A 15,000-nucleotide genomic window follows, 5' to 3' on the forward strand; every position below is an offset into this window, starting at 1 on the left:
CGCGGCCGTTATGCAACCGCAGAGCTTCAGAGAATGTGACCCAGCCGCTGCTGCAGAGAGCAGCATCATCATCATCATCATCAGGACGTAAAGATGTTAATTCTCCTCGGACGGGCGTGGACTCTCTCTGACCTGTACACTGGCCCGTTAAAGATGGCTCTGAGCTGGGCACGGGGGACAGGATGGGGGGGGGGGGGTTCTTGGGCTGGGTGTATTGTGAACAGGAAGATGGGGCAGTTGGCTGGGCTGGGGGGGAACAGGAAGATGGGCCTCTTGGCTGGGCAGGGGGGGGGAACAGGATGATGGGGGCTGGACACTGGGGGCTTTGTCTCTGTCCATACATTCCCAACACCTACTGATCTGTTTAGGGTTTTGGGGGGGGGGGGGGGGGGGGGGCTTGGCTTGCGTGTAAGGGGGAACAGGGGGTGGGGGGGGGGGTTCTTGGGCTGGGTGTATTGTGAATAGGATGATGGGGCAGTTGGCTGGGCAGGGGGAATAGGACGATGGGGGCTGTTGGCTGGGCAGGGGGAGAACAGGATGATGGGGCAGTTGTAGGATGATGGGCCAGCCTCCCTGCCCTGCAGCCAGTGGAGCGTGTCCTGCTGACTGCTGCTGCTGCTGACTGCTGTGTAGATCAGTAGGTGTAGTTGGGAATGTGTGGACAGACACAAAGCCTCAGTGTCCAGCGTCCCTCCATCCCAGTGGACAGAGGAATGACTGACCCCAGGGCCACGACGTGGGCTTGAGCCTTGGGGGTGGGGGGGCAACTGGCCTGGAGCCACTAAGGGCATTCAAACACAGGGAGGGGGGCGGGGGAGGAGGGGGAGATGGCTAGATCTGGGGTGGGGGGAGGTTGCCATGGGAGGGGGGTATATGTTTAGGGTTTTGGAGGGGGGGGGGGCTTGGCTTGGGTGTCAGGGGGAACAGGAGGGGGGGGGGGGTTCTTGGGCTGGGTGTATTGTGACAGTAGCTGATGGCCAGAAGACTGGATGGATGGATGGATGGATGGATGGATGGATGGATGGATGGACGGATGGACGGATGGATGGACCCTGGTGACTGAGAGAGTCATTCATCCCAATGACCCCCTAATCCTCCTCTGTCCTGCCCCTCCATTGGGGCAGAGGGGTCTTATTTATATGTTAATCCACTCTCCTGTTTGACAAAGGTGGCTCCACCGTGAGGCTTCAGGCCTGTGCTGACGTTTCTATGGCCATTCAGCAATCATGTTGATTGACATGTTGTTGTGGCGAACTGAAAAACAGGGGAGATAATTCCTCCTTTTAATACTGTCCATCCTTTTCTTTCTGGATGTGAGTGATGGTGCTGAAAGAGATAGGAGTTAAACATGTACTTGGGGACATTTGCATACCAGGGGAGGCTGGTGGAGGCAGAAATCGGAGGACGGGCTCATTGGAATGCACGGAACGGAATCAGGGAGTGGTTAATATCATCCCACTTTCATTCCGTGCATTACAATGAGCCCGTCCTCCGATTTCTACCTCCACCAGCCTCCCTCGGTGCATTCACTCATCAACAGAGTAACATTTCACAAGGACACCTTCACCTCCGGTTGATTCATGTTGGCTAGGCCTTGAGGCTATAGATTTTAAATTGTAGCATTTACTCGACTTGTCCTCTAGGCCGACTCCACCTGTTCCAGACTATACCTACAGGGTTAATTCCCTCCTGAGTCAGGCTTCTGTGAGACAGATGAAACTTGAGGTTGTTGCGTCACCGACATGAGACGAGCGATACGGGAAGGCTGTGAGTTATTCCTGTGAAAGATTAACAGAAGAAGGAGAACCGTGTCACCCTTTAATATCGAGGCCTTTTTTAACAACGTTTCCGAGGCAACGTAGGGAATTACGCTGCCGTGTTGGTGGGATTCGTAGAACTTCTAACAAGTTTCCATTTAGAGTCGTACGAAGAGATGTGATTTTATACGACCGGTGCGTGTTGAAGAACGTCTTAAACTTTTAAAAACACTGTACCGAACGTGACGCATGATAATGTCCAGTAAATGATGTACCCTGGCCATACAAGAACCCCCCCCCCCCTCTCTCTCTCTCTCTCTCTCTCTCTCTCTCTCTCTCTCTCTCTCTCTCTCACACACACACACACACACACACACACACACACACACCCCACGCCACCTCTCGGGAACGGTTAGGCTTCTCCCCGGGGACGTTCCACGCGTCTTGAGTGTGTGGGGGGGCTCCCAGATGGAGGGGGCTTCTTTTGTTGTCCTCTTTTGAAAAGACTGATAGAGGAGAAGAGAAAGCCGTGGGTTTCATTGGCTTGGGTGCAGGCTTTTCTGCATTCCACAGTGTCTTTTGAGGGAGGCGAAATAAAGCACCCAAGGAAGAGATTAAACAGCGAGAGAGCTCCCAGAGATCGTATGAAAACACAAGCCTACGTTCTGATTTCTAAAGCGGAATGTGATTGCTTGCTGGAATACAAACTATGGATTTCTTCATGGGTAAGTTTTCTGGAAGTAATACATTTTTACTTGTGCTACAAAAACAAAAGTTATGGTGCCATTCCGGCGCCACATGTATCATTTGTTTGGTCAGTGGTGTTGGGGGCTGGTTGCGAAACGTGAAACCTTTCCATCAACATCAACCAGTTCCCGTTACTCCTCCCGAGGGGTATATAGATTATTTATTTACCTCCCGACTGTTGTGTGTGTGAATTTGTTTTCAGTCACGTTGAAGTCGTGTTTATTATTGGAGCTGTCAGAAACGTTAACATGCTACGCCCCCCCCCACCACCCCCACCCCTTGCCGATATGTCGCATTTTTCTGTTACTTTTGTAGCGTGTTGACAAACACGTAATTGAGGTCACATCAATCGCTCACATTGTTTTATTTAGGGTATTTTTTTTTGGGGGGGGGGGGGGGTTATTTCGCCTGTTGTGGGTCGTCTGACATCGGTTTCGAACAACAGTTGCTGAGCTGTCATAGCGGATCAATGTGTCCACTTGGCTGCCCCCTCATTAACGGACACCGGGGCTGTTAGCCTATATTTTCAACGCTGGCTCTAAGCACAGCTGTCCTTAGTTATTATGCTGACTGTGCCAGTTTAGTGTCCTTGAGATTATCCTTCATTTAGCCAAGTAGCAACTATTGGCTTATAGCACCGCCGTGTAGACTGTGGAAAAACAAGGTGCCCTAAGAATAAAACTGAGCAGAAATGAATACATAATTTGTTTGATTTGTTTGATTCCCATGAAAGTCGTGGAAGTGGAACAGGGTGTAGAAAACGAGTGTTTTCTCTCTGGAGAGATGTTGATTTTATGGAAGCAAAAGTTGTGTGACAACTTGTCAGATGCCGTATGGATCGTAGCCCAGAGCGTTGACGACAGACGGAGCGGAACCGTCAGATCGCTTCTGAGTCACATGGAGTCGGAATTGAACGCTTGACGCTCTCCGTCAAAGCGCAGATCCGTGTTCTCACCAGAGTTTGACAGTTTGAGACAACTCATGATCACACCTTGAAACAAATCAGGCAGGTATTAAATGAAAAGGCGTCAGTGTTCACGCCAACGCAGGTGACACACAGTGTTTACCTGGAAACAGAGATGGCATGTAAATAGTTTTAACGCATGGTTGCAGTCGACACACACGGCGCCGCCTCTGTCTGCGGCCTCCGACAGGTTTCCCGGCTGAAGGGAATTCTGTGAGTAGTTTCTGTGATACCGCATCATCTTATCTGACAGTTGGACAATGGCCCCGTCCCATGGCCCCCATTCAGAACCTCTGGCGACAACCAATGAGAATGGATTATTTTGGTTTCAGTGGATGAATGGGCTGCATGGATGGATGGATGGATTTGAGGACTTCAGTGCTTTAATGTTTGAAAAACATTCAGATGTAGCAATTATGTAAAAACACAGTTCATATGAATTGGCCTAATTCGAGTTGTCAGTGCGTAGACGTCAACAATCCTGTTTACAAGTTATGACAATGTCTAAAGTTAAATGTCTTTGTCTAGAACCTCCAACTGTGGTGCGTGCGTGTGTGTGTGTGTGTGTGTGTGTGTGCGTGTGAGTCAAACATTGTGGCGTCGCCCATATCCTCTCCCTGACCCGGCGGTGTGCAGGTGTGTCTCCGCCGGTCCTGGATTAGACACACGGGGATGAACACAACAGATAGTGTGTTCCTTTTCACATTCCACACATTCCTCACACTCCAGCCTTTGTGACATCACGTCTCCCCATTCAGACTCCTCTGCAAATAGACGCCTACAAGGCAGTGTGTTGGCGCTGAACTGTGAAGCCAGTGTTTGTGTGTGTGTGTGTGTGTGTGTGTGTGTGTGTGTGTGTGTGTGTGTGTGTGTGTGTTGTGTGTGTGTGTGTGTGTGTGTGTGTGTGTGTGTGTGTGTGTGTGTGTGTGTGTGTGTGTGTGTGTGTGTGTGTGTGTGTGTGTGTGTGTGTGTGTGTGTGTGTGTGTGTGTGTGTGTGTGTGTGTCATCGCTACATGACTGGTTACCCACGTAGTTCTGTAGGGGTTGTGAATGAAGGCATTGATTTGTGGTGTTGCTGCCTCTGTCATCCTGTTAGTTAAACCTCTGTCATCCTGTTAGTTAAACCTCTATGACCCGTAGTCACACTGAAACATCAGGGGAGGCTGGCAGAGGTAGAAAACGGAGGACGGCAACGTTGTAGCGCACGGGAGGGAATGAGGAACGGTATCAAAACACGTGTGTTTAACGCATGGAAGGGAATGAGGAACGGTATCAAAACACGTGTGTTTAACGCATGGAAGGGAATGAGGAACGGTATCAAAACACGTGTGTTTAACGCACGGGAGGGAATGAGGAACGGTATCAAAACACGTGTGTTTAACGCACGGGAGGGAATGAGGAACGGTATCAAAACACGTGTGTTTAACGCATGGAAGGGAATCAGGAATGGTCTCAAAAAACGCGTGTGTGTGTGTTTGATGCCATTCCTGATTCCATTCCATGCATTACAATGAGCTCGTCCTCCGATTTCTACCTCCACCAGCCTCCCCTGAACTCCATAACACTCGTACGTCGTCATGGTGTTTTGGTGACTCTAAACACTCCACTGTTAACACTGCGGTTATTGTAGCCAGATTTAGTTTTAGATTCAGCAGAATCAATAGTTTGTTGTGTATGTTTCTCCACAACGGGGTTCAGTAAAGCTGAACGGACCAGAGGTATGAGACCCGGGTGTCTGGCCAGCCGACCGTCCTCCCCCGTCAGCCTCCATCTACAGCGTTATGTCATCAGCCTCTATCTACAACGTTATGGTCGTCAAGGTCACAGCTCCGAGGCTGTCTGAGGCACTGGAGTCCTCACAGTCTGGTTGGGGGGGTCCATGCTGCAGCACACACACACAGTCTCGCACACACTCGTACATACACACATGCTCATGCACAGACACACACACAGACACACACACACAGAGACAGACACACACACACAGAGACAGACACACACACACAGAGACAGACACAGACACAGACACACACACTGTCAACCCACCTCCCCCTGCTGCATCTGTTCCTGAAAATCCGGTTAAACAATTGATTCGGTGTAGCCCTTCCTGAAATCAATACCTTGTTAACTGATAACGGGGGGGGGGGGGGGGGGTTAAAATGCATAGGCTGCCTCATGGAGAAATTAGCCCCCCCCCACCCTCTGCCCCCCCCCCCCCCCGCATGTTAGAAGACATGTTAGAGATTCTTATCCAAACGCTCAGCTTTAGGTGGTCCTAATCATCTCTCTGTATGAGTTGTTAGTGCCTGCAGACTGAGCAGGTTTTACTTAAACACCGTCACTTAAACAGAAGCCGCGCACACAGAGAGGGATAATACCGTGGTTGAGGGGTAGGTTAAATATACCATCACATGGAAAAGCCTCCCCTCATTACTATGCAAATGCCTTGTGTCTCGACATCATTGGGCTCGTTCAGTGCTTCGTTATCTCCCCGGATTAGAGATTAGGATCGCAGAAAAAATACCCTCCTCCGCGGCTGCTTCAGCCACTTAGGCACCCGCTTCGCCCGGCTGGCGATATCTGATATGAAGTATGGAGGGTGTGTGGTCATTAATAATTCATAATGTAGCAGTACTTTGGGCTATTATTGAGCGCAGCTCGGCAGCGGGTTATTGCTTAACTCGAGACGCCCACCCTGGTGCTGTCACAGCACGCTGCGCTGTGGCGGGCGGAGGCTAGGAGGAAAGTCGTGTTCGCGGAGGGGCCGGCGCTGTTTGTTCTCCGCGAATAGCCCGGGCTGCGTGCGGCGGCTGTGCATTAACACGGTGTTCCGGGAGAACGGGGATGGTTATGATACCGTTGCATCACTGCCGGGTCGTTCTAGAACTTCCCCGGCCGACTGGGTTCTAGAACCAAGGGGAGAATAGCCGAGTCATGGGATGTGTGGCCCGGTTCAGGTGGCTGGTTCTGTTTGGCCGGGCTCTCTGGGTCTCGCGCTGAGAAACGTTGCCCACTAGACCTTAATGTAAGTGGGCATTATTAACTAGGGCTTTGTCATCTTTCTGCTGAGCGGAGGGAGAGGCTCTTGCCGAATATCACACTTTAATGGCACTTGACATTTTCCAATCTTCCCAGCCTGATTTATTCTCAGCCTAAGTGGGTTTGACTGTAGCTTGTGGCAAATCGTTCAAATCGTCTTCAATTGCCATCCCCCAACTTCCCAGCAGCCTTGTCTTCTGAACCTGGGGGGGGGGGGTGGGGGGGGGGTTGATGGGTTTTTTGTGATGGTCTGGGAACCTATTCAACACCTCAGCACCTTGGCTGTAATCCTGCTGAATTAGTATTGACTGGCCCAGGGGATCTAGTCTGGCATTTAGCAGACCTCAGATACCTCTCCTTGTCCGGTTCATCTGTCCCATCATCCCCCATCTCTCTCTCTCCCTCTCCTTCTTTCACCCCTCTTTCACCTCCCCCTCCCTCTCTCTCCCGCTCTCTGCTTACCCTCTCCCCTCTCTCTCCCTCCCTCTACTTAACCCCCCTCTCTCTCTCCCTCCCTCCTTCCCCATCCCGCTCTCCCTCTACTTACCCCCCCGTCCCTTCCTCCCTCCCCCTCTCCCCCTCTTCCTGTCCCTCTCTCCCTCACACTGGTAATAGGAAAACCCCCCAGAGTTGTGTCCTACATCGGGTGGAGGAGAGGAGAGGAGGGGAGAGGAGAGGAGGGGAGAGGAAAAGTTATTTTGTAATTAGCCTTGAAGCTAACGTCTGTAAATGGGTCCTGTTGGTCCTGTGGTTCCAGTGTGAGAGAGAGAGACGCTGCGTCTGCTTTGCACCAGAGCCCGGCAGATGCTACAGGAGAGAGAGAGGAAGAGAGAGGGAGGAAGAGAGAGAGAGAGAGAGAGAGAGACACACACACACAGAGAGGGAGAGAGGAAGAGAGAGAGAGAGAGACACACACAGAGAGGGAGAGAGGAAGAGAGAGAGAGGGAGAGAGCAAGAGAGAGAGAGGAAGAGAGAGGGAGAGAGAGAGAGGGAAAGAGAGAGAGAGAGAGACACAGAGAGAGAGAGGGAAAGAGAGAGAGACAGAGAGAGAGAGAGAGAGAAGCGTAGAGGGAGAGAGAGAGAGAGAGAAGCGTAGAGCGCGAAGTACTCTCAGTTCTGCTGAGAGGAAGAGAGGAGTGCAGTTACAGGAATTGATTGAATAAATGCGGTAAAAATCTCTTCCTCTCGCTGGGATGCCAAAAAGGAGAGAGAGTGAGAGAGAGAGAGAGGCTGATGAAGTGAAGGTTAGAAGTGCTGCCTGAGAGGGAGAGGGAGAGGGAGAGGGAAATAGGGGAGGGAGTTTCAGAGAGGGGGGGGGACTCCTGGAGCGGCAGAGCTAGAAAGAGAGAAGGAGAGAAGGAGGAGAGGGAGAGGAGAGGAAGAGGAGAGGGAGCAGGTGGTGTTGGGGTGGGATGTGCCCGATGCCAGACTGCAGGAAAGTGATTAATTCCGAGGACTGGGATGGCGATGGCGATGGCTTTGCACCGCAGGAGACGGACATGTACAAGGGGACGCCTTTGCCTCATTGGCTGACTGCGCTGGTGTCTGTTTAGCCAATCGGCTGCTGACCCTGTGTGTCCACCTTCTCCTCCTCAGAGGATGGGGAACAGCTGTGACCGAGGTACCTGTTCTCTCTCTCTCTCTCTCTCTCTCTCTCTCTCTCTCTCTCTCTCTCTCTCTCTCTCTCTCTCTCTCTCTCCTCCTTCGCTTCTGTGATCAGCCTCTCTATCTCTGTCTGAAATGGAATATATTATTATCCGGGCTCAAATCTCGTGTGTATGTGTGTGTGTGCGCATGCATGCGTGTGTGTGTGTGTCGTCGTTAAAAAGCCGTTATGTGGGGAGTGAAGTTCTGTCTTTGCCACCGGCAGTCGTCCGCTCCACCGGCGTCTGCTGACCTCAAGAGTCCAGCTCCCCTTCAGACCCGAGACCGTGTTCTGTGTTCTGTGTTCTGTGTTCTGTGTTCTACGTTCTGTGTTCCGTGTTCTGTGAGACTCGGTCGGGATGCCTCAGCATGTCTGCTGTCAGACACGGAGGAGGATGCTGTGGTGTCATCGATCCTCTCTGACTTTGTGCTGTTTGTTTGGCCGTAGTTTAGAAGATGGATCTTTTGCGGTATAGAGGAATATGCATGAAGTTTGTGGGGGTTTTTTAATTTAGTTTTTTTTAAATTGTTTTATTTGTTTATGTCTGTCTCTCTATCTATCGATCTATCTCACTCACCCTCTCTCTCTCTTCTCTCACTCTACTCTCTCACTCTCTCTATCTCTCTTCATTAAGATGGCTCGTAGATCATCAGTTGGCTATAGAGGATGAAGTTTTCTGGGGCCGGTGCCTCTTTCCCTCCCTCTCTCTCTCTCTCTCTCTGTGTGTGTGTGTCTCTCTCTCTGTGTCTCCATCCCTCCCTGGAGGGCTTTGTGAGTCTGAATTATGATGCATGCAGCGTTCCCCGCTGGGCTCAGGGGGGGCTGCAGGGGAGCCAAGGGGAGGACCGGCAGCCAGAGACACTGGCCGGACCGAGCTCAGGAGAACTTGATATAGCACTTTGCAAAGTAGCCTTTTTCATAAAACGCTGACTACCGCACCACTCTGTTGTATCACTGGCTCCACCGTTGAATAGGAGGGACGGATTACCGTTTTAAGACGAGGCAAGTAGGTTTTAGGTGGGGAGTGCAACGCCACGTGTTAGGCCTGGGCTATGAGTTGGGTCTGTCGAGGTTTACTGTGCTAGCTAGTGTGTCTGTCTTGGTGTTCTGAACAGGTTTCCTTTCGCCGAACATCACGACGGTCGTGTGTGATGAAGAAAGCAGGGAAATCAGCCATTCAGTCTCTTATCCTCCGTTTGCCTGGAAAAAAAGGGAGCTAAATTTAGCCCTCAGATCAATTTGCTTCCTGGATGTCAGCCAGGGAGATCTCAAAGTGACGGATGGTTTGGGATTTCTGTGTTTGGGAGACGAGACGTGGCGTGGCTCTCTCTCTCTCTCTCTCTCTCTCTCTCTCTCTCTCTCTCTCTCTCTCTCTCTATGTCTCTCTGTTTCTCTCTCTGTCTCTCTCTCTCTTCTTTCTCTCTCTCTCTCTCTTCTTTCTCTCTCTCTCTCTCTGCCCAACGCTGGTGAAGCAGCAGATTGGTACTGCAGCACCACCACCAGCTCGTCAGGGGAGGAGGAAAAATGTCAAGGTTCCGTGCCAGTTGAGGGCCTGGACCTGACCCAGGCTTGGCACCTCTCCAGCGGGCAGGGAGGGTACTCCGGTCCCAGGCTCTGCTGGGGCCTAGCAGGCTAGCAGCGGGGGTCCCATGGTAATAGCCCTGTAAGCTGAGACCACCCCACACAGAGAGGGAGAGAGAGAGAGAGAGAGATGTGGGTCCAGCCCAGCAGAACTCTCATCCTTGACACAGATAGCTTTAACCTTACAGAGGACAGAGTGGTTTGTCAGAACGGAGCAGCAATAATGAGGCTGCGGAGAGAAACAGTCACGTTGTGATGTTTTATTTCTTCGACCGTGTTCACAGAAGAAGCAGTAGAACAGGGAACCAGGAGACATGGATGACCTCCTCACGGCGTAAATCCAGGCTTCTGAAGCACAGAGCAGTTGATTCTTTGATGTTTTTTTAGTTTTTTTTTTAATATATATATATATTCTATGAGGATTAACCGTTTACTTGAGTAAAGCGGTCCTTTAATTCGATGCACGTTTGTGTTTTTTTCGGGGGCCACACTACAGACGCCTGGGACTGTAGGCTATGTTTTGAGGAAAACATCTGCTCTCTCTTTCTCTCTCTCTCCCTGTTTCTCTCTGTCTCTCTTTCTCCCTGTAACTCTCTCTCTCTCTCTCTCTCTCTTTCTCTGACAAATACAACTCACTGTCTCTCCCTGTTTCTCTCTTCCTCTCTCTCCCTGTAACTCTCTCTCTCTGTGTCTCTGTCTCTCTCTCTCTCTCTCTCTCTGTCTCTCTTTCACGAATACAACTCTCCCTCCCTCCCTCCCTCTCTCTCTCCCCCCCCCCTCTCTGTCTGTCTGTCTATCTGTGTGATGTAGTGTTGGATGGCCACGTCTCTGTCTGTGTGTGTGTGATGTACTGGTGTTCCACAGCAGTGACTCCCATCCGTCTGGCCTCTCCTGTCCCAGATGTCATCATCTGCTCCTCATCTCCTGTCTGTGTAACTCAGACCTGCTGCAGGACTCAAGGCAGCCGGCCTGATGAAGTGGGAGACGAGAAAGAGACGAGAAACACTGCCTGGTCTAATGTCTTCTTCTTTTTTCTTCCTTCTCTCTCTCTCTCTCTCTCTCCTCCCCTCCCTGTCCCCTCCCTCTCTCCCCTCCCCCTCATCCTCTCTCCCCCCTCCCTCTCTCTCTCCCCTCCCCCTCATCCTCTCTCCCCCCTCCCTCTCTCTCCCCCTCCCTCTTTCTCCCCCCTCCCTCTCTCCCCTCCCCCTCATCCTCTCTCCCCCCTCCCTCTCTCTCTCCCCCCTCCCCCTCTCCTCTCCCCCCCTCCCTCTCTCTCTCCCCTCCCCCTCATCCTCTCTCCCCCCCCCTCTCTCTCTCTCTCTCCTCCCCTCCCTGTCCCCTCCCTCTCTCCCCTCCCCCTCATCCTCTCTCCCCCCCTCCCTCTCTCTCTCCCCTCCCCCTCATCCTCTCTCCCCCCTCCCTCTCTCTCCCCCCTCATCCTCTCTCCCCCCTCCCTCTCTCTCCCCCCTCCCTCTCTCTCTCCCCTCCCCCTCATCCTCTCTCCCCCCTCCCTCTCTCTCCCCCCTCTCCCCCCTCCCCCTCTCCTCTCCCCCCCTTCCAGTAGAAGTGTCTGCTGAGCGCTCCCCCAGGAGGAGAAGCATCTCGGGGCTGGGGAGCTCGGAGAAGAACATATCCGTGGACGGCCCCAACTCTTCCCCCTTCAAAGTGCCGGTGAGACCCCCAGAACGAGCCCCTCCCCAACCCCTCCCCCGAACACATTTTAACACTTTTTTTAAATTGTTTAACAATTAATCGCTGTGCTGTGTTTTGTGGTTAAGACGCATACTTAATGTGCCTTTGATGTCTTTAAAGCGCACAAAGTTTAAAAAAAAAAAAAAATTTAAGAGCGTTATGATCGTCAGCAATTATTCAGGCCCGATTTTATTTTTATTTTTTTACCCACTAAAACCTATGGACCTCAATGGTCTCCTAGCCAGACAGTGTGTCAGTGCTCTGACATCCACTTGTCTTCCTGTCTAATCCTGATGTTCAGACCAGACTAACAGACCAACGATCTTCTGACCTAATCCTCATGTCGACTCCTGTCAGCATTGATTGGTCATCGGTTCACTCTGGCAGGTCATTGGTTCACTCTTGTTCTAGCAGGTCTGGGATAGAGGGGGGCCTTCTGATTGTGTGTGTGTGTGTGTGTGCGTGTATGCTTGTGTGTGTGTGCGGTGTTGTGTGTGTGTGTGTGCGCAGTAGTGGGTGCGGTAGTGCGCGCGTGAGTGTGTGTATGCGCGCGTGTGTGTGCGGTAGTGCGCGCGTGAGTGTGTGTATGCGCGCGTGTGTGTGCGGTAGTGTGTGTGTGTGCGGTAGTGTGTGTGCGGTAGTGTGTGTGCGGTAGTGTGTGTGTGTGTGTGTGTGTGTTTACTTGTTAAGAGTGTGTGATGTCTAAGAAAACCTTGAGCTAATCAGAGGCAGCGTGGGAGGAGCCTCAAAGGCCCGCCACGAGAAGAAGAAAGAGTGGAGATGCTTTTGATGATATTTATAACTCAGGAATGGGGACGACATCGTCACTGATATTCAGATCCATGCCATCCGTTTTCTAAGGGCTTTTTGTCACAAGTTTTGACACTTGCAAGAAAAGAAAAACAACAACTTCCACTTCTGAAAAGTCTCAAGAAGCCCTTTATTTGTTGAATGATAAGTGTTGTATTGATCAGGTTTTCACCCAGGAGTCTAGACTGCCTCTGCCTCTGCCTGACTGCCTCTGCTGACTCACCTCTCTGTGCCTCAGGCCGGCTGGTCTCTCTGTCCTCTGTCGACACACTAACTAACACGCTTTGTTGAGCATTTGTTTATCCAGGTAAGTCTCATTTGAGATAAAAACAAAAAAAATCAAAAATAATCTATTTTTCAAGAGAGACTTCGTCCAGAACGGCAGCACATACGTGATATCCCACATACGGTATCTGGTTATCAAGCTGTGTTATTATATGAACGTGTTCATATATTGGCAGAAAAGAAATCCAAATGGAGCGCAGGCCCTGGTTTGGGTTTGGTGAGACGCCGGCAGGCAGGTGACCCGCAAACCACAGAAAGAGCCGGACGCTCCGGTGCAAATTATTTATTAGACCAAATAATGGATATAGGAGCTAGAGAAACAACACAGGGCTCTGTCTCTCTGTCTCTCTGTCTCTCTGTCTCTCTGGCTGGCTGGCTGGCTGGCTGGCTGTCAGCAAACTGGGTCGAGTTAGGTCTATACGCTCCTCCTGCCCTCCATCCCTCCTTCCCTCCATCCCTCCTTCCCTCCATCCCTCCTGCCCTCACTTTGAAGCACAGGTCCTTCCCCCGCCCCCCCAGCACCCCCCCCCCCCACCTCTGACTGCTAGTGCTAACACAGTAGCTACGCTATCTGCCCCCCTAACCTCCCCCAGCGTCCCTCAACAGTAGCTATGGTAACTACCCCCCTAACCTCCCCCAGCACCCTACCCCCCCTGACTGCTAGCTACGCTATCTGCTCCCCTAACCTCCCCCACCTCTGACTGCTCGTGGTCTGGGTCACGGTGAAGGCTCTCTCTCTCTCTCTCTGTCCAGGATAATGCTGACACCGCAAGCAATATAAATGCAGGCACCCAGGGCAGTTAGAGGAGGAGGAGGAGGAGGAGGGGAGGAGAGGAGGGGAGGAGGAGGGGAGGGAGATAGATGGAGAGAATGAGACACAGACGGGGGGGGAGACTGAGAGAGACAGAGAGAAAGACAGAAGAGAGAAAGAGATTGGGGCAGAGAGAGAAAGAGAGATAGAAATGAAGAAAGAGACGGGGGAGAAATGAAGAGGGGGGGGGGGGGGAGGGGGGGGGCGTGATGACTGAGAGAGGAGAGATGGAAAGAGAGGGACTGCTGTAGTGTGTGAGTGAAAGCAAGGCGTTTGAGGCTCACCTCCTCCACACTCTCACACACACACACACACACACACACACACACACACCTCCTCCTCACTGCCAAGGTGAAGGAGAATGACAAAGAGCTGACAAGGACTTCCTGTGCTCCTCTTCTCTCTGTGGACATCCAGTACAACCATCCCTTTCTCCATCCCTTCTCTCTCTCTCTCTCTCAAATCCCTCTCCTCCCTCGCTCTCTGTCTATCTTCCTTTCCCCCCTATCTCTCTCTCTCTCTCTCTCTCACTATCTCTCTCACACACTACCCCCTCCCTCTCTAACCCCCGCTCATATTTCTCTCCCTCCCTCCCTCCCTCTCTCCCTCCCTCCTTCCCTTTCCCTCCCTCCCTCCCTCCCCCCCCCCTCCCTCTGCCCCATCTCATCAGACCGTGTACATTAAGTCAGGAGTGGTTTGAGAGGCCCAGCCCCTCCTGTAGTAAAGTGCTCTTCATCCAGTGCCCTGACGTGTTGACTGCTGTGTTAATGGCTCCCATGGCTTCCCCCACTCTGCCCTGTACACTCCCCTCACAGAGGTCCACTCTGCCCTGTACACTCCCCTCACAGAGGTCCACTCTGCCCTGTACACTCCCCTCACAGAGGTCCACTCTGCCCTGTACACTCCCCTCACAGAGGTCCACTCTGCCCTGTACACTCCCCTCACAGAGGTCCACTCTGCCCTGTACACTCCCCTCACAGAGGTCCACTCTGCCCTGTACACTCCCCTCACAGAGGTCCACTCTGCCCTGTACACTCCCCTCACAGAGGTCAGGACACGGATGCATATCCCATGTCAACCCGCAGTGAGCGTGTGTGTGCGCGTGCGCGTGCGTGCGTGTGTTCACCTGTGTGTGTGTGTGTGTGTGTGTGTGTTCGCCTGTGTGTGTGTGTGTGTGTGTGTGTGTGTGTGTGTGTGTATGTTTATGCGTGTGTGCTTGTGTGTGTGCATTACTGTTAGAGTACAATAGATGTTCTTTTCCAGGTTGTGCAGAATAAATGTTTTTCTTCTCTCTGTCAAAGTCCCAGCGTTCAAAAAGCAGAAGCTGTGTTGTTGACATGTTGACTCAGTCCCCAGCTCACGGCTGTGTTTTTACCCTTTAATCTCAAGTCGTAAAACCGTAAATAGAACAGCGACCGCGTCTATGATTCGATCATGTTTTGGTTTCTTTTCTACGGCTCCCTTTTCGGTGAGGTGTCATACAGTAGCACCAGAAGGGCCCTCACAGGCAGCGGAGGGAGGGAGTGATATGGGATGAGTCATTCTAGGGGGTCAAAGGTCGCTGAGTGAGTGTGTTTGCCCGGGCTGTGACTCACACTTCAGCCTGGTGTTGGTTTCAGTGTGTGTCTGCTCCCCCCGACCCTTGACCTGTCTCTGTCACAATGGTGCC

The 15,000-nt window shown here is 51.9% G+C and overlaps 1 protein-coding gene across 4 annotated transcripts in view; it reads left to right on the top strand.

Moving 5' to 3' along the window:
- The window catches only part of rasal2 (RAS protein activator like 2), a 70,923-nt gene that overhangs the window by 33,050 nt on the left and 22,873 nt on the right, over positions 1-15,000 (top strand). For 3 of the 4 annotated variants that reach the window (XM_083690338.1, XM_083690339.1, XM_083690340.1), the window contains exon 4: positions 11,295-11,404. In XM_083690338.1, coding sequence (XP_083546464.1) covers positions 11,295-11,404 — 110 coding nt within the window. Of the gene's footprint in view, positions 1-2,206; positions 2,483-11,294; positions 11,405-15,000 lie in introns of those variants that run through there. The other variant, XM_083690341.1, reaches the window with a different exon arrangement.

This window comes from Argentina silus (assembly GCF_951799395.1).
Source record: "Argentina silus genome assembly, chromosome: 18".
Taxonomy (NCBI): Eukaryota; Metazoa; Chordata; class Actinopteri; order Argentiniformes; family Argentinidae; genus Argentina; species Argentina silus.